General features: G+C 57.3%; 1 protein-coding gene across 2 annotated transcripts; it reads right to left on the bottom strand.

Annotated features, from left to right (window-relative positions):
* On the bottom strand, window positions 1-16,254 carry RPS6KL1 (ribosomal protein S6 kinase like 1). 2 transcript variants are annotated; one of them, XM_060620284.3, is made up of 11 exons: window positions 16,118-16,254; window positions 14,461-14,748; window positions 12,158-12,282; window positions 11,182-11,274; window positions 4,896-4,943; window positions 4,381-4,513; window positions 2,950-3,558; window positions 2,441-2,530; window positions 2,192-2,274; window positions 776-871; window positions 1-488 (listed from the first exon to the last, which is right to left on the bottom strand). In XM_060620284.3, the coding sequence occupies exons 2-11, from the start codon at window positions 14,723-14,725 to the stop codon at window positions 378-380; spliced, it is 1,653 nt and encodes a 550-aa protein (XP_060476267.2). In that variant the 5' UTR covers window positions 14,726-14,748; window positions 16,118-16,254; the 3' UTR covers window positions 1-377. The 2 variants fall into 2 exon arrangements, with proteins under 2 accessions (XP_060476267.2, XP_060476266.2); XM_060620283.3 differs by having other exon boundaries at window positions 1-527; window positions 16,118-16,219.
* Window positions 16,255-17,134: the final 880 nt, after the last annotated feature.

The raw sequence follows: 17,134 nt of genomic DNA on the forward strand, positions 1-17,134 counted from the left end.
TCGGCAGGTGATCGGGGCTCCGAGCTAACGCGGCAGGAGACACCCTTTGCAGGTCTGCAGTCAAGGTACAGGTGTCTGCCGAAGGCTGGACGGTGGATGGGTGGAGGGGTCCGATCTGCCTGGTGGGGTGAGAGCTCCCTGTCCTTCCCCTTCAGTAATGACCAGAAAGGGTCTCCGGGGCTGGCCGGGGGATGCCCAGGCCCATCTGGGCAGTGGCGATGGTCACTTCTGGTGCCCAAGAGGGGCTTGTGCAGGAAAAGCAGCCGCCCTGTCTTCTTTGCCCGGGGGCCGCTGATTACGTGGGCCAGCTCCAGGTGACAGGCAAAGGGAGGCGATCCAGACCAGTCCAGCAGCTTCCGTGGCCCGCTCTGCCCCTCTTACCCCACCAGTTTGCTCCACTGGGTAGTACTGAAGAAGGGGTGGGCCTTGAGCCTGTTGACGCCGCCTCCTCCAGCGCCCAGGCGTCGCGCAGGATCAAACTGCAGCAGCTGCGGAGAAAGCCCAGCCGGCTTGGCAGACCCTTGTCGCTGAGGCATGGGTTGACCTCAGCGGGGGTGAGGTGGTCGGTCACCACTCCCAGCTGCCAGGCCCACGGAACCCCCAGTGGTACCCCGGGGACACTAGCGGTGTCTGGCCACCGGCATACGCCAATTTGTTGTCCCCATTCACCCTCCTGCACCCACATCAGACACCCACCGGTCATGCCAGGACTCTGCCCTCCCAGCACCCACCCTGGGGCCAGGAAGCTACCTCCTCTAGGCTGGCTGTGGCTCACCTCAGTCAGCAAGGAGGCCGCTGGGCGACTGAGCCACTCAGGCAGCTGGAGCTGGGTATGGGGCTGGATTCCCGAGGGGTGGCTCTGTGACAGTGCCTGGGAAGACACAGGGAGGGGCGCTCTGAGGAGACGACCCCAGGAACGTCTATACATCCCGGTGGCAGCCAGGATTTTACTTTCCCCTGGGCCATGTCCCACGGGGATGGGGATGGTAGTGGTCGCCTTCTGCTTTAGAGCTACCCAGTGCCAGGCTGTGGAAGATGCCGGACATCCCTTATGCACGATTTCTACAGCAACCTTCAAAGTAAGTACTAGAATCCTCACTGTAAAGACAAGGAGCAGGCTCAGGGGGGTGAAGGGACTTCTGCTGGATTCAGGCTTTGAACCCAGCTCCTTCTGGCACCAAGCTTGCCAGAAGTTCTCAATCCTGGGTTGCCTTCAGGGTAGGCACTCTATCAGGAGCAGCACTGGAACCGGTCTCCTTACAGAAGAAAGATCTCCAGAGCCGGCCACGGTATGCTGCCGTCAGGGCCGAGGCAGGACCTCTCTGCGTTCCAGAACGGTGCAGCTCTGGAGAGCGGAGCGGTCTTTCAGGGGTCAGAAATTGCTGCAAGAAGCAACCAGGAGGAAGGCCAGGAGCCCTGGGCTAGAGAAGCATCGGGAGGCAGAGACCACCCCACTCTGGGGATACCTGCAGCCAGGACAGTCAGAGGCCCTGGCTGTGGGACAAAAGAGGGCACCAGGGTGGACCTCAGGCCACACTCCATTCGCTCCTGTCATTCCCTGCTCAAACTGCGGTCTGGCTGCTCCCTTGCTGCCTGCCCTAAACAGCCCCAGTGTGATGCTGAGCTCATGGGGGAGGGCAGAGGCTGCCATCCTGAGCAAAGACGCCTGCAGGGGGTCTCTGAGCCTCTGGCTGACCCAGGCTGGACAGGACAGCTGCTGGCCTGGACGAAGCGGGCCCGCTCTCCTGTCCTTCAGCCAAGATCTGGGGGTTACAGCTCAGAAGGGTGCAAGTGGGGGGAATGGGCCGCGGGGAACAGAGAAGCTCGGGGGATGATTCAGCAGCCTTCCAGGAAAGAAGAGTTGTGCCCAATCCTATCCTCCCTCCAGACCTACACCCACGCGTTCTCCAGAAACCTTCCCTGGCCATCCCAACTCAACCCTCATGTACCTAAGTTGACAGTCTCACTATTTCTAGCCACTAGCGTGGCAGGGGTGCTCAGTGTGTCTGTGACCTGGGTGGGAGTGACTTCCTAGGTCTCTCGTGGCCTGTGGGGGCAGGACATTGACCCAAGGGCCAGGTCTTAGAGAACCAGGTGGCCTCCACCCCAGCAAGGGCCCGTTGGACCAAGCCCAGCCCGTCCTGTGCTCAGTGACACCCACCAGGGTTCCCCACCCTGCGTAGCTACTCACAGTTCCAGTCAGCAGTTCATACAGCAGAGACCCAAAGCTCCACCAGTCACAGGCTTCCGTCGGCTCAGAAATCCCACCCACCTCTGTGGGGATAAGAACACACATGTCCCAGCCTCACCGTAAAGGGCCGGTCCCCACTCGGCTCGTCCTACCCAGACACGGCCCCTTCCCTCTCATCCTCAGCCGCCCCCGCTCAACCCACACAGGCACCGGAGATCTAGGGCCCCCGGCCCCTCCCTCCCTTCTTGCCTGGCGCACTGTAGAGATTGTCCAAAGCCTCCCTGCAGCAGTGGGGCTCTACCTCCGACCACTGGCCAAAATACGTGAGCCGGATGTGACCTTCTCGTCCAGTGCACGTAGGAATAACGGTGGACAAAAATTGTGGTTAGTCATCATTGAGCAGTTGGCATGGGGGAGGGGACTCCGGGGCTTCCCCCACCAGTCACAAAGCAGGAGCCAGGGGCTGCCCTGGGCGGAGACTCCCTAGGGCCTGGCCCCAGAAGGCCCAGAGACAACCAGGTGCTCCTAGGAGCTGCTGCCCCAGAGTCTGGGTTGGGCGAGGGCTCGTTTCCCAGGCTCAACATTGGCCAACCAGACCCAGTCAGAATCCTGTGTGAAAAGGCCAGGGGGAGGCAGAGGAAGCAGACAACCTCTGAGGTCCCCTCGACTTTGGGGAACTCCCCTTCTCTGTCTGGAGGCTCCGGGGGCCCCCTCTGAGAGGCGGGGTAGGTCTCCTCCTCCCCAGGCCGGGCACCTACCTGTCTGGTCCAGAAGCAGGTTCCGGGGATTGAGATCTCGGCACAGCACCCCTTGCTCGTGCAGGGCCTCCAGAGCCACCAGTGTCTCCGCGGCCCACTGCCTCACCTGCTCTTCGTTCACGTGCCAGGCGCCCCTGCTGAACCCGGGGTGGGCCCCGTCTGCTAAGGGGTGGCTCGGACTTTTGCCTCGTCTGCAGGCCCCCAGCACCCGGACAGCTCCCTGATGAACCCAAGGGAGCCCCCACGAGGGCCTCGCGTCCGAGCTCCGGCCGGGTCCCCGTCTGGCTTGGAGGTGCAGGCGGCCACTTGGGGCCCTCAGAAGGTCCGGGGGGCAGAAAGTTTGGGTCCTGGCTGAAGGGCTACCTGCAGCCTCTCTCTGGGGATCGATGGCTGGGGGCCCCCTGGCTTGGGGGAGGCTCTGAGAAGTCCGTGGAGGCTCCAGCAGGATTCTGTCCTGCAGGCGGGCGGGTCCCAGGGGGAGCAGTACTGGGGTCTGGAGGCTGAGGGGCGAGTTGAGCGAAGCCTTCATCCTCTCTGGGCCGGAGCCAGACTTGAGCCCAGACGGTTGGGGGTGCTCCTTGGAGAGCAAGTGGGACCAGAGTGTGCCTCCTGGGCCGTGCAGAGGAGCAGCGAGCACGGGGACAGGGGAGAAGAAGAGCGTGGACACCAGGTCCCCAACTCCTGCCTCCCCCCGCATCCAGCATGAACCCTCTGCCTTCCACACCCTCACCTCTGCCCAGAATGCCCTCTGCTATACTACATGCCATGACCCATCCGGGTCCCTTATTAAAAAAAAAATCATCACGGCAATAGGTGACCCAAAAATATCTGCTCCGTGAACCAACTGCTGTCCTTATAGCTTCAGTGACCACCCTCCCACGTGGCCACGCCAAAGGAATGGGCGCAGACTAGAAAAATGAAAAGAGGCCAAGACTGGAGGAAATGGTGACAAAAGGGGACATCTGCATAAGTGCCCTCTCCCCGCCCAGGATGTGACCTCCTCAAGCCATCCCCTGTCCCCCTGGCACCGCGCACAGACCCACCACAACCTGATTCTGCCATCCTCCCCCCGGGAAGGCTGGGACCCGTGGTCTGTGCCACACGTCTGGTGCTTGGCGCCCCCTTCTCATGCTTGGCGTTTTAAGGGGATAAAGAGGGGGGCGCCTGAGTGGCTCAGTCGGTTAAGCGTCCGACTTCAGCTCAGGTCATGATCTCGCGGTCTGCGAGTTCGAGCCCCGCGTCGGGCTCTGGGCTGATGGCTCAGAGCCTGGAGCCTGCTTCCGATTCTGTGTCTCCCTCTCTCTCTGCCCCTCCCCCGTTCATGCTGTGTCTCTCTCTGTCTCAAAAATAAATAAACGTTAAAATTTAAGGGGATAAAGAGGCCACGCCGAAGGCCCGGGCAGCTGACGGGGACCCCTCAGGCCCCCTCACCTTGCACATGCTCCAGGTGCAGGAAGATGGAATCCTCGCTCACAAAGTACCGAAGCAGCTTAGTCATGTAGGGCACACCGTGCGGGATGATGGTCAGCCGCTCCCGGTTCGCCACGGGACACCTGGACAGGCTCTGGGGAGAGAGCAGGCAGGTCGGTGAGGGACAGACCAGAGGGTGCTCAGCTAGGGGACATCCTAGCCTGGCTTCAGGGGCAAACACGTAAGGGATAGGAGCCACCCTGAGTAGCAGCTGCCTCCCCCCAGTTCCCGACCCGGCCCTCACCCCTCTCTCTCTCCACCATGGAATCCAGGCCCTCCACCCTCCGGAACAAGGATGGGGTAGTATGTGTGTTTGTCTGGGAGGCGGGGGCCGTGCTCAGGGACAGAACAAGCAGCTTGTAGATTTGGAGGGAGCATGGTCCTCAGATACAGGTTCTGGGTAGGCGGCTCCCCAGAGGGTAGGTGAGGAAGTCCCAAGGGGAATACCGAACAGCAGGGGCCAAAGGAGCACCTGCCTTTACCACGAAGGTCCCTCCAGTCACTGGGTCCTGGACCAGCTGCACCTGCCAAAGTCCAGGAGGCACCGGTCAAGGCACATGGTAGTTCCTGGGGCTCTGTGGCCCGAGCCCCAGCCCCCCAGGTGCCTCCACCAAGGCTGACTCACTCTAGGGCAGACAGGGAAGGTAGGTTTTTGTGGTGGGGTGTGCTCCTGGCCACGCCCCCACCCCCAAGCGGACATCAGTCCTGTCCTGCTTTTCCACCTTTGTTTCCTGTGGCATCAACGCACCTGCCACCTCCTCCAGGGGCCAGCCCTCGGGTCAGGCCGGGACCCCGGATCTCCTCTCCAGAGCTCTCCGGGCCCACCCTCAGGGAGCTCTATCAACAGGGTCTAATTTCCTGTCTCCCCACTGGGCTGTGCGCAACGTGAGGGCAGGGAGCACACGCTGCCCGGCTCTGTGTGCCCAGAGTCCTACGCAGCGCAGGGGGACGGTAAGCACCCCCCACGTGCACAGGGAGTGATCCGTCCTGCAGGGCTTGAGGGTGTCACAGCGGGGCAGGACCTCAGAGCCAGTCACCTCTTCTGATCTCTTATTTTACAGGTGAAACAGCTGAGGCCGAGAACATAGCCCAAGGTCACCCATGAGCCAAGCCGGACCTGGGTTGGGGGGGGTGGGGCACGCATATTTGGCATGCTCCTTTGGGTCCCTTCCCCCACCTGCCCCCAGTCCCCTTTTTAAAAACAGTCTTTCTCGGGGCGCCTGGGTGGCTCAGTCGGTTAAGCGGCCAGCGTAATGATCTCGCGGTTCGGGGGTTCGAGCCCCACGTCTGGCTCTCTGCTGTCAGTGCTGAGCCTGCTGGGGATCTTCCGTCCCCCTCTCTCTTGGCCCCTCCCCCGCGTACAGGCACACGTGCTTTCTCTCTCTCTTAAAAATAAACAGACATTAAAAAAAACTGTTAAAAATCTACTCCCCTCAAAAAAAAAAAAAAATAGCCTTGAAACTTCAAGATAGCCTTCCCTGGAGGCTATCTTTGGAGAGCAGCCCTCTCCTTCTGTTGCTTTTGGTCTAGGCAGTAATATGTCAATTGTTGGGTCAAGGTCTTGTTTGGAGCTGGGCCCTTGACTCATTTCTGTGATGGGCAGGAGTGGGTCCCAGCCGGAGGAGACAGCAGGAAGGCAGAAGACACAGCCGGATGACGGGCACAGGAGAGTAAGACCAGTACCCAGATGCTGTGACTCCTTGGCTGTCTGTGCCCGGCAGCCACTCCCCCTGGTGGCAGGTGGGCGTCCCCCAGCCCCACCCCGAGGAAGGCCAGGCCACTGGGCAGTCACAAAGGCCGCAGCCTAGGACCGGGTGGGTTTAGATCCTGGGCAACTACACTGATTTTCTCATCTACCAAAAGGGAATTACAAATGCCCGCCTTCCCTCATCCCTGGTGGGTCGAAGCCATAAACAGAAAGGCCCTCTGTGAATATAAAGCCAGGAGAATGCCAGTTAGCACATTTGCCACATCACCCTGCCTCGCTGAACCTCAGAAGTACCTCCTTTAGTCAGCGGGACGACTCAAGCATAACGGCAGCCCGCACCTGCCACATAACGTGCCCTCAATAATCTGTAGTAATTGTCACTGATAAGGTTGTAGGGAAACCCCACACTGGCTATAGAGCACTTCTGTGCTAAGGGCTTTCTATAGGTTATTTAATTTTATTCCCACAGTCCTACCAGGTCAGCGTTATTAGTGACCCAGTTTATTGATGAACAAGTTGAGGTTCAGAGAGGTTTTGTTACCTATAGTCCCACCGCTAAACAGTAGTAGAGCCAGGATTTGAATGCAGGCAGGGCTGATCCCAGAGCCCCAGAGACTTAACTGCAATGGGGCACAGCCAGATGACCATGGCACCTGCCCTCCCCTCTGGGCCTCAGCTCCCCCATCATCAGTGCCCTTCCTGAGGCAGCAGTGACACACGCTTTCTGACCACCAGAGGTCTCTCCTCCAACAGCCAGAGGTGGAACCCAGCCTGGCCCCAGCTCCTTAACCAAACTGGTGCAGTGTTTGAAAAAGCAAGCAAGAAAACCCTGGGGTCATTTAGAGAATCGAGTTTCCCACAAGTACTGACACCCTGGATAATTCCCCACCGTCCCTTGCCAAGTGGGATTCCCTACCACCTTGTCCTGGCTAAGGTCCTCTCACACAGAGTCCAAAAAGGCAGCAGTGAAGGCTGGGGAAGCCAGATATAAAACTTGATCAGGGGCGCCTAGGGGGCTCAGTCGGTTGAGAGTCCAACTCTTGACTTTGGCTCAGATCATGATCCCAGGGCCGTGGGATTGAGCCCTGCATCAGGCTCTGTGCCAAGCACGGAGCCTACTTGGGCTTCGCTCTCTCTTACCTTCTGCCCCTCATATATATGTATGTATGTATTACACACGCGCACACACACACACACACACACACACACACCTACCTATCTAGAAAGAATTAGACCGAAATATTAATAGCAATTATCTCGGAGCTAGGCAGGATGATGAGGAATATATACGTATATTGCCTTAGTTTAAAATAGCTCAGGGGCGCCTGGGTGGCTCAGTCAGTTAAGCATCCGACTTCGGCTCAGGTCATGATCTCACGGCTCGTGAGTTCGAGCCCCACGTCGGGCTCTGTGCTGACAGTTCAAAGCCTGGAGCCTGCTTCGGATTCTGTGTCTCCCCCTCTCTCTGCCCCTCCCCTGCTCATGCTCTGTTTCTGTCTCAAAAATAAATAAAAACATTAACAACTTAAAAAAATAATAAAATAAAATAGCTGAAAAGTAGCAGGGGCATTTTCCCACTAAAGCCAGCAAACAAAAACACCCCCTTCCTCTTGTGCTCAGGGCTATAGGGGGACCAGAGCACTAGTCGCTCGACTTCTACGAGCCTCTGTTTCATTCTCATAATTGCAAGACAACTATTTTAAGTTTATTTATTTATTTTGAGAGAGAAACAGAATGAGCTGGGGAGGGGCAGAGAGAGGAGACAGAGGATCCGAAGTGGACTCTGTGCTGATAGCAGGGGGCCCAACGTGGGGCTCGAACTCACGAGCTGTGAGGTCATGGCCTGAGTCGAAGTTGGACGCTTAACCTACTGAGCCACCCAGGTGCCCCTGTAAGACAATTATTAAAAGGCAGCACCGTCTAATAGAACGTGAAGGAAATATATATCTGCACTGCCCAATACAGAAACCAGTGAACATATGTAAGGCTATCAAGCCCTTGAGGTGTGGTTGGTATGAATAAGAAGGAGAATATTTAATTTTAACTTAAGTAGTGTTATGTGGCTAAGGACTACTGTATGAGGCTGTCCAGTATAGTGCTTTTTTCCCCCCAGGGTGACTGAAGGGGTTTAACGCAACAGTTTTGCAAATAAGAACGTGTCGTACTAATTAATGTCAGGCGACTATTGCTATTTGGAAGGTGGAGGGCAGTTCTGGGTGCCCTTTTCACCTTTCTATAAAGAGAATTTTTTTTTTTTTTTTCCAGGATACCCACGGAGTTCTTGGGACCTGGAACAATTAAAGCTCTGGTGAAACACATTAACCCTTTTTTTCAAAATGCCCAAAGTATCAAAATCCCAGGAAGAATCTCTCATGGGGCAAACAAGTCCAAAAGTTTCAAGCAGATTCTCAAACTCCAAGGCCCACAGGGGCTGGCCTGTGAACCAAGGGGACAGAGCAGGGACAGGAGCAAACTAGGGGACTGGTGTCCCAAAGAGCCAGCCCCTGGGGCGCCTGGGTGGCTCAGCCGCTTAAGCGTCTGACTCTTGATTTCGGCTCAGGTCATGATCTCACGGTTGTGAGATGGGGCTCCGTGAAGGATGGCGTGGAGTCTGCCTAAGATTCTCTCTCTCTCCCTCTCCCTCTGTCCCCCTCTCCCACTCGTTCATGGCTCCTTCCTCTCTCTCAAAACAAAACAAACACAGGCAGCCTCCCCCACCACTCCTGGCTGCCACGCGAGATTGTGAGCCAGCGTTTCCAAATCTTCCAATTTTGCAGGAGAAGCAGGAAATCTGGACTTCTATACGAAACCTGCCAATTTTTAAATGTTGGTAACTAATGATAACTCTAAAAAACACCCCTGTGTTTGAGCCAAAAAAACAAGAAGTGACTTGGATGGCCTTCTTTTTCTTCCCCATCCCTGGCTCCTAGTGGAGGCTCAGCAATTGTGTGGTGAGGTCTCTCAGGCCCCCCGTGCTCCCTGAGAGCAAACCCCCAGGCATTCTTATCAGAGGCCTATCTAGTCCCTGACCCACCTGCCTAGACGTTCCCAGCAAACCCTCTACCCCTGCCAGTACCTCTTTAGCCCCCAGGGGTCCCTAGGGACCCCCAGCCCAGTTAACCTAACAACTGGCCCTCCAGGCTTCGTGAGCAAGCCCTTTGCCACCCCCTGGCTCTGTGGACTGCTGGCCCGCGCTGCCCTCCCGCCCGGATGTGCCTGGGCAGCGTTGCAGGATGGAACGCATTGATAGCACATCCGGGCCCGGCTGCAGGGACCTGGGCCCAGTGGCCCTAACATCTCTCCTAATTTGGGGAAGATGGTGTTCCTGACTTGGAAATGAAACCGGGAAAGGAAGCAGGATCTCAGGAGGGAGGTGGAGTAGGTAAGCCAGGTGCCCAAGAAAGGGTAAAAAAAAGAAAGAAACTCAGCCTCAAGGCAGAATGGTTGGGCTTGGCCTTAGTTTGTGCTTTCCATCCACCCAGACACGGGCCTCAGAACACTGGATTCTGAAAATGCTTTGCATATGCGTGTCCGGGGGTTAAACAAATTCGGGAAATTCTATCATAGACCTCCTTCTTGGAAACTCATGGTATACACATTAGCATCCTAAAAGCTCTGCAAACTCCTAAAATTAAAAACAAAAAAACAAAAAAAACCAAAGTCATGTAACTTTAACTCACAAACAAACTAACTTGTTTGACCTGGAACCCCTCTGTCCACAATACCTGTAGTTCAGTAGGATCCCACAGGGGGAAAAGGTGGTGGCAGTCACCTCCCAGCCCCTCTGTGGGAGCGGCTGTGCTTGGCTGGGGCCACACAGACTAGTGCTGTTGGAGGGAAGGCATATGGAAGCTGGCCGGGCCTTGGCTGACAGACTGGGGCCTGTTCCAGGGACCTGGGAGGAGCAGCTGGGGGACGGCTGGGGGACGGGAAGCCTGCACGCCCCATCCCCCTCGCTCTTGTCACTAGCATTTACAGCCATCAAACACGTATCAAAAATTTTAGTGTGTGCCAGGCCTTTCCCAAAAATTATTTCATTTTAGTTCCCACATGCCCCCTTGAGGGCTGGAATCTTACCCCACTTACACATGACGAAACCAACGGGAGGGGAAGGGGTTCGCTGTGGCCATGCTGTGCACTGAGCAGATGTCCTTTGTGGGCTCCCAGGCCCGGCAAAATCCCCAAATCCCCGGAGGAGTACTTCAACTCCAGATTCCTGGGCTCAACCCTGGAGATTCTGACTCAATAGGCTTGGGGTGGGGCCCAGGCATCTCTTTTCAGGAAGCTTCTCAGGTGATTCCGATGAAGGGTGGTGTTGAGAACAAGCCCTTTAGCAACTACTCAGGTGTTGCCTGGGTCCGGCAGAGGGCAGTTGAATATTGGTTCAGATCTCATGTGACCCCACTGTCTGTCCTTCCGAGTCCCCCACTCTAATGACTGTCCCGCGTACAGGCTGGGATGTCAGCTCCTACCTTCCTACCTGCCTCCCAGTTAAGGCAAAGGGCCTCAGATGGGGTCAGCACGAGGGTGGGGGGTTCCAGGAGGGAAAGGGCAGAGCTGCCGAGGCCCCTCTGGGAGCTGGGACCCTCTGCAGGGCAGGCTTCTGGACTGGAGTGCATCCACCAGAGGAACCCCTCAGCTACCCCTGGTGGGGAGACCCTGGCCTCGGCCTGGGGCGCAGAGTGAGGAGGAAGGGGAGTGAGCAGGGCTGTGCATGCTGGGAGAGCTCCCTGCCGGCTGCTTGTCCTGGGGCTTCTGTCTTGAATCTCTGAGGGTGTGGCTTTCAGTCTGAGCCAAGGGCTGTGGAAAAGGGACTGTCTGCCTCTTCTGTTCCCAATTTTCTCTCCAGGACCTGACTGATGTGTGCCGGGGTGGGAGAAGGGTGGGGAACCACTGGACACAGCTGCTCTCCTCCCCTCGGACCCTCTGACCCCTTTCGGGCCCCTTCTGGAAGAGTGGGGGTAGCTGTCCTCTCTCCCCACCCACCACCCCCATCTGCATACACCACCTCCTCCCCACCCGCAGCACCCCACTGTGGCTGTCCCCTCACTCACCTTCTCGATGACCCCGACCACCCTGCAGCCCCTCAGCTGCTCCAGGGCAGAGCTCAGTGTGCGGATGGGCCGGAGCCTCAGGCTGCTGAAACCCTGCGGAGGAGGGAGACAGACCACACAGCCTCAGGGCCCAGCCCCCCTCAGGCACTGCCTTCTCACCAGGCCCTCCTCCAGCTGCCAGGACAGCTGCGGGCACAAGGGGCAGAACCAGGGTACAAGCAGCGTCCCCCCCCCCCCCCCCCCCACCTCACAGGGAGCGGAGAAGCCGGCCCCGACTGGCAGAGGCCCACACCTGCCCAGGGTGGTCACCCCATCCTCGACACTCGGCCCCCAGGCAGCCCTCCTCCAAGACCCAGGGGGTTCTCAGGCTTCAGAAACCCTGTGTAGGAAGGAAGCCCCATCCATAGGAGGCAGGCGCTCCCAGGGAGGGGGAGAAAGCCTGGGACCGTGTGGGTCTCAGGGAACACGCCTCGAGGACCAAGGCATGCGGCCCAGGCACCTGCGCTGGGGAAAAGCAGCCGAATAAGACGCAGAAGAGAAAATACGTTTACAATACTGCAGTGTATTTATCGAAGAAAATCCAAGTATATAAGTGGACCCACGCAGTTCAAACCTGTTTCGTTCAAGGGTCAGCTGCATTCACTGCAGCTCAAACAGAGCTCAGTTCAAGCTCAAACAGATGTGGGAGACTTTGAGTGTGTGTGTGTGTGTGTGTGTGTGTGTGTGTTTACCCCGTGTGGGGGTGAGACTGGCCTGGAGATGATTCACTAAGTGTTTGAAGGGAGCTAGGAGTGTGTGGGAGACAGAGGAAGCCTGGGGAGAACCTGGCACGCACAGCCACCTGCCCTGCCCTGCCCTGCCCTGCAGCCGGGGATGTGAGGTGACAGCCATCTGGCCCTGGCCGGAGGGGGCCGGGGGCGTGGCTCAGCTCTCTCTCTCCAGGGCCCTCAGGCCTTTGGGGAGCAGTCCCCCTCACCGTGCCAGGGCTTGCTCCTCCTCCCAGAGTCCTCTGCAGGTGGCAGTTGAAGATCTCCTCGGCCCGCCGCAGATACTTGGTAATTTTCAGCTTCACAGCCTCGCGTCGCTCCTTGTTGGGGTCGACTGTGGGACAATGGGGTCACCGGGACCCACCCCGGCCTTGGAGGGCTGGGGTTCTGGCTCCCTCTGCCCACCCCCTGCCCTCCACAGGACAGAGTGCCTACTTGGGAGGCCGGCCGCAGACTGTTCCCCAGCCCTCGTCCGGGTGGGAGACGGGCAGGTGGGGAGCGGAAGATGGGGGGAGAGGCTGGGAACCGTGGTCACCCTCAGCCTACTGCACTTCACAGTTGGCACCCACCACCTCGCTGGCCTGCTGTCACACCCCCGGAAAGAACAGACTGGGGATTTCCGCATCCGTTTTCAGAGAAAGGAGACAGAAGCTCCCAGAGAACGTCCCTCTGTCACCTCTGGTGCCCAGTGTGAAAAGGCCAGAGTGGGGACTGGGATTGGAGGACAAACTAATTCACTGGGCAGTCTGAAGCTCAGGAACTGGGGGTCTCTTTGGCAGGGGGCGGGGTAGGAAGCCTGAAGCAGGGCCCGACTCCCACCCCCAGCCTGACCACCCTCAGGGATCTCAACCTGGCCACAGGGCCAGCCTCTCGCCCCGGCTTGAAAATGCCTCACTTCGCCCCAAACAGGTTGCTCTCTCTGGAGGACCACCTGGGTTCGGCTGGACAACATACCTACTGTTCTTCAGTGCTCAGATGAAAGTTTTGACTTCTAGAAAATACCCTATGCTAGCCCAGCCTGGCCTCAATTTCTCTCTTCCCTCCCCTCACTTCCTCCTCATTGCTCTTCCCACCTGAGATCATAATTATTAATTGTCATATGTATCCTCCTCCCCCAGAGGGCAGGAGCCCGACACTACTCCAGGGACAGGCGCTGGGTCAAGCACCCAGCCTCTGGAGCCCAGACTCTTCAAACCTCAGCTTGCCACTTGATAGCTATGGAACCTTAGGCAAGTTATTTCACTGCCTGATGCCTCAGTTTTCTCATCTGGAAAATAGGAAAAGAGGGCGCCTGGGTGGCTCGGTCGGTTGAGCTTCAGACTTTGGCTCAGGTCATGATCTCGCGGTCTGTGAGTTCGAGCCCCGCGTCGGGCTCTGTGCTGACAGCTCAGAGCCTGGAGCCTGCTTCGGATTCTGTGTCTCCCTCTGTCTCTGACCCTCCCCTGTTCATGCTCTGTCTCTCTCTGTCTCAAAAATAAGTAAACATTTAAAAAAAAAATTAAAAAAAAAGAAAATAGGAATAAAAATAGTTCCTATAGGGGTGCCGGTTAAGCATCCGACCCTTGATTTTGGCTCAGGTCATGATCTCATGGTTCCTGAGTTGGAGCCCCGCATTGGGCTCTGCACTGACAGTGCAGGACCTGCTTGGGATTCTCTGTCTCTCTCTCTCTCTCTCTCTCTCTCTCTCTCTGCCCCTCCTCCACTCACGTTCTCAAAAAACAAAACAAAAGAAACCTTAACAAAAAATTTTAAGTTTTTCTCTTTTAATGTTTATTTATTTTTGAGACAGAGACAGAGTGCGAGCAGGGGAGGGGCAGAGAGAGAGGGAGACTCAGAATCCGAAGCAGGCTCCAGGCTGCGAGCTGTCAGCACAGAGCCCGACTCGGGGCTCAAACCCACGAACCGTGAGATCATAACCTGAGCTGAAGTCGGCCGCTTAGCCAACTGAGCCACCCAGATGCCCCAAAACTTTAAAAAATATTTTTTAATTAATAAAAAAAATAGTTCCTATATATTTGGAACTACAACAACATATATAGTAATTTCTGTTACCGTGAGGCTCAAATGAATTAATACAGGGAAAGCCCTTAGACCAGTGTCTGGTATATAGGAACTGCTCAATAAACGCCAGCTGTTAATACTGTCCTTCCCTTGGGGCGCCTGGGTGGCTCAGTCGGTTAAGCGTCCGACTTCGGCTCAGGTCACGATCTCGCGGTCTGTGAGTTCGAGCCCCGCGTCGGGCTCTGGGCTGATGGCTCAGAGCCTGGAGCCTGCTTCCGATTCTGTGTCTCCCTCTCTCTCTGCTCCTCCCCCGTTCATGTTCTGTCTCTCTCTCTCTCTCTCTCTCTCAAAAATAAATAAACGTTAAAAAAAAATTAAAAAAAAAAGACTGTCCTTCCCAGCAGGGCCAGCCTAGAGCCCTGTTCACTCAGCACAGATGGACAGAGCTCGGGGCAAGCCCTAAGCTGGCCCTTCCCCACTGGCCCTCATCCCTGCCCAGCCCAGCCCTCACCGTGCACGCCTCGCAGCAGGACGTCCACGCCGTTCTGGTAGTGGTTGAAGGCGGCCTCGTAGTCCTCGCTGACGTCACGCTCCAGGGCCAGCCGGATCTGCGTGGCTGCATCTACTAGGTAGTCACGTTTGGTCACGTCCGGGGCCCCGGGAGCCACCAGGCTGCGAATCTGCTCCAGGTACACACGGGCCTGGGACCGTGCGCGGGAGCAAGGCTCAGGCTCCAGGCCTGGGCCAGGAGGGCACTCGCAGGCCACCAGGCTCATGGCTGTTGTCCTGCAGCGGTGACCTGAAATAAACAGATGCTTTAGGGAGGCCCCAGCTGGGAACAACACCCCATCTGCCTCCTGATTTCCTCCACTGAAAATTGGGCGACTAAGGGCTGGAGGGATCAGAGCTAATGCTGGTAACATCCCTCCACCGAGCCAGACCTTTTGTAAACGGTAATAATAATAGAATAATAACCTGCGCAGGGCTCTTCCTTTCCATTCACATTCAGATCAGCAGATATTTTTTGAGGACTGAGAGAACTGAGGGCACTTGTGATCCAGAGTTGCCCTCAGAGTTGTCTCCACAGACAAACTAGCATCTACTACATGGTAAACATATGATGGCCGCACACTGAGGCTGTTCCTCACACTGTTCCCTCCATCCTGCCTGTTCTCCTGCTCACACTCCGCCTACAGGAATCTCATTTATCCTTCAGGGTTCGGTGGTGGCACTTCTCTGAACAGAATAAATGGCCCCCGCTTTATTTATTTCCTTTGGTGCCAAGGTCAGCAAGTGAAAACTCCCCACCTACACACACACAGAGTTAGGCACAAGGCCTGGCCTTAAAGCCTGTGGGCCAATGAAATGACTGAGTGGCAGATTCTGGATGGAGTTAGAGGAAGGAGGATAGGATCAACCCAGCCCTAGGGAGGGGGTGGCCCTGTCCTCCAGGCTCTGAGTAGGCCAGGGAGGCCACGTGGCCTCCAAGTACCTGACAGCAGCTCCTCCCTGAGCAGTGTGTGACACGAGTGGCCAAAGGGATAGGAGCAGTGGCTTCAGGAAAGGAAAGGGCTCAGAGAGAAGCCAGCAGGGATGCCTCTGCCCCCTACTGCAGCCTCAGCGGCACCTGTGCTCTCTCAGGGCCCATTGGGAAGGGCCTGCACTTCCAAGTCTAGGCCACTTGTGCCTCTGTAGAGTGAGGGAACAGATAGAACAGGACGGGGAGTGGGGCGGGGAGGGAAACCCACACCCTCAAGCCAGAGGGGCCTGAACCAAGGCCAGGCCGCAGCCCCCGGGGGGGGGGGGGGGGGGGGAAGGGGGGCGGTGGAGAGAAGGAGGGAGGGAAGCCGCACTCTCCTTGCTCCGCCCTGCCACCGAGAACATACAGCCCTGAGGCCTGTCTTCGGGGGTACCGAGGCCGATGGGCTGGGCTGCTCGAGTCGGGCCCCGGCCTCAGGGGGCCACCCTGCCGGGCTCTGTCCTGCGGGGCAGGGGTGCGGGGCCGCGCCTGGACACGGGAAGCGGCGCGCCCAGCCTGCGAGTCCCGGCGCGCAAGGTGCGCCGCGCCGCGCGGTCGGGCAGAGGAAAGCGGGCCGGGGGAGTGAGAGGAGGGGACACCGTCGCCTGGAGGACCAGGGGATGGAGGAGGAGCCGGACAAACCCCGTACCTGCCCGAGCCAGGAGCTCGGTCCGCGCGGCCAGACCTAGCCCTGCCGCCACCGCCCCTTCACTCCGGCGGGCGACCGTGAACCACCCGCGGCCGCCTTGCGCCCTCCAGCCAGGTGCAGGGGTCTGGCCGGGTGCAGCCTGGCCATTGGCTGCAGATGAGCTCATCCTCTAGCGTGTTAGAATAAACCACCAATCAGCACCTGGCTCCGTTTCTGCCGGCTCTTAAAGCCCCAGTGTCTGGTGAAGAGGGGCGCTGGGAGAGGGAGTGAAGATGGGGGACGGAGGTGGGGGGCGGGGAGGCGATTTAAGAGAGTGTTGCGGGGGAGGGGGTTCATAATCACCCAGGGTTGTGGGAGGGCCTGCTTGAAAACTCTAGGCGGGCTAGAAAACGCGCATGCCACTTCCGGGACTTTTCTCTTGATTTCATTCATTCAACTATTCGATACTTTTGTATTGAGCCACTACTATGCGGGAGGAAAGGGATGCTGAGATACAGCGCTGGAATAGTCAGTCTCTGCTCGCGTCTTCAAGGGATTTACAGTCTAGGGAGGGACACAGATTAAAGAACTAAAGAATACAGTTGATATTTCATTCCAGTTGTGATCAGAGCTGTATGAAAGAAGCACCACAGGGCCTATGAGACTTATAACAAGAGGAATAACCTGGTCTGGGGGTGAGAAGGCTTTCTGGAGGAAGTTATATCTGAAGTGGGCATACAGACCTCGCCTGCACCCCAATGCTGCCTGGACTCATACTGTCCTTACTTAGGGCACTTGCTCTCCCCCACATACCTTACCATACAGTTCCCCTTTCCTGAATCCCCACACCTCCTCCCCTATCCTCACTCTCAGCCAGAGACATGCTTCTTCCTTCCCTTGAAAACACTGGGGTTCTCTTCTCTTGCTTGCTATCTGCCCACCTGCCAGGTCTGCACCCACATACTGCCTCCCGACCTCTTCCCACAGATGACCTGTCTGTGCCCTATCAAAAGCCAGCCTTCCCCCTGGGATCAACCC

This window comes from Panthera onca, chromosome B3 (assembly GCF_046562875.1).
Source record: "Panthera onca isolate mPanOnc1 chromosome B3, mPanOnc1 haplotype 2, whole genome shotgun sequence".
In the NCBI taxonomy this organism is placed as follows: Eukaryota; Metazoa; Chordata; class Mammalia; order Carnivora; family Felidae; genus Panthera; species Panthera onca.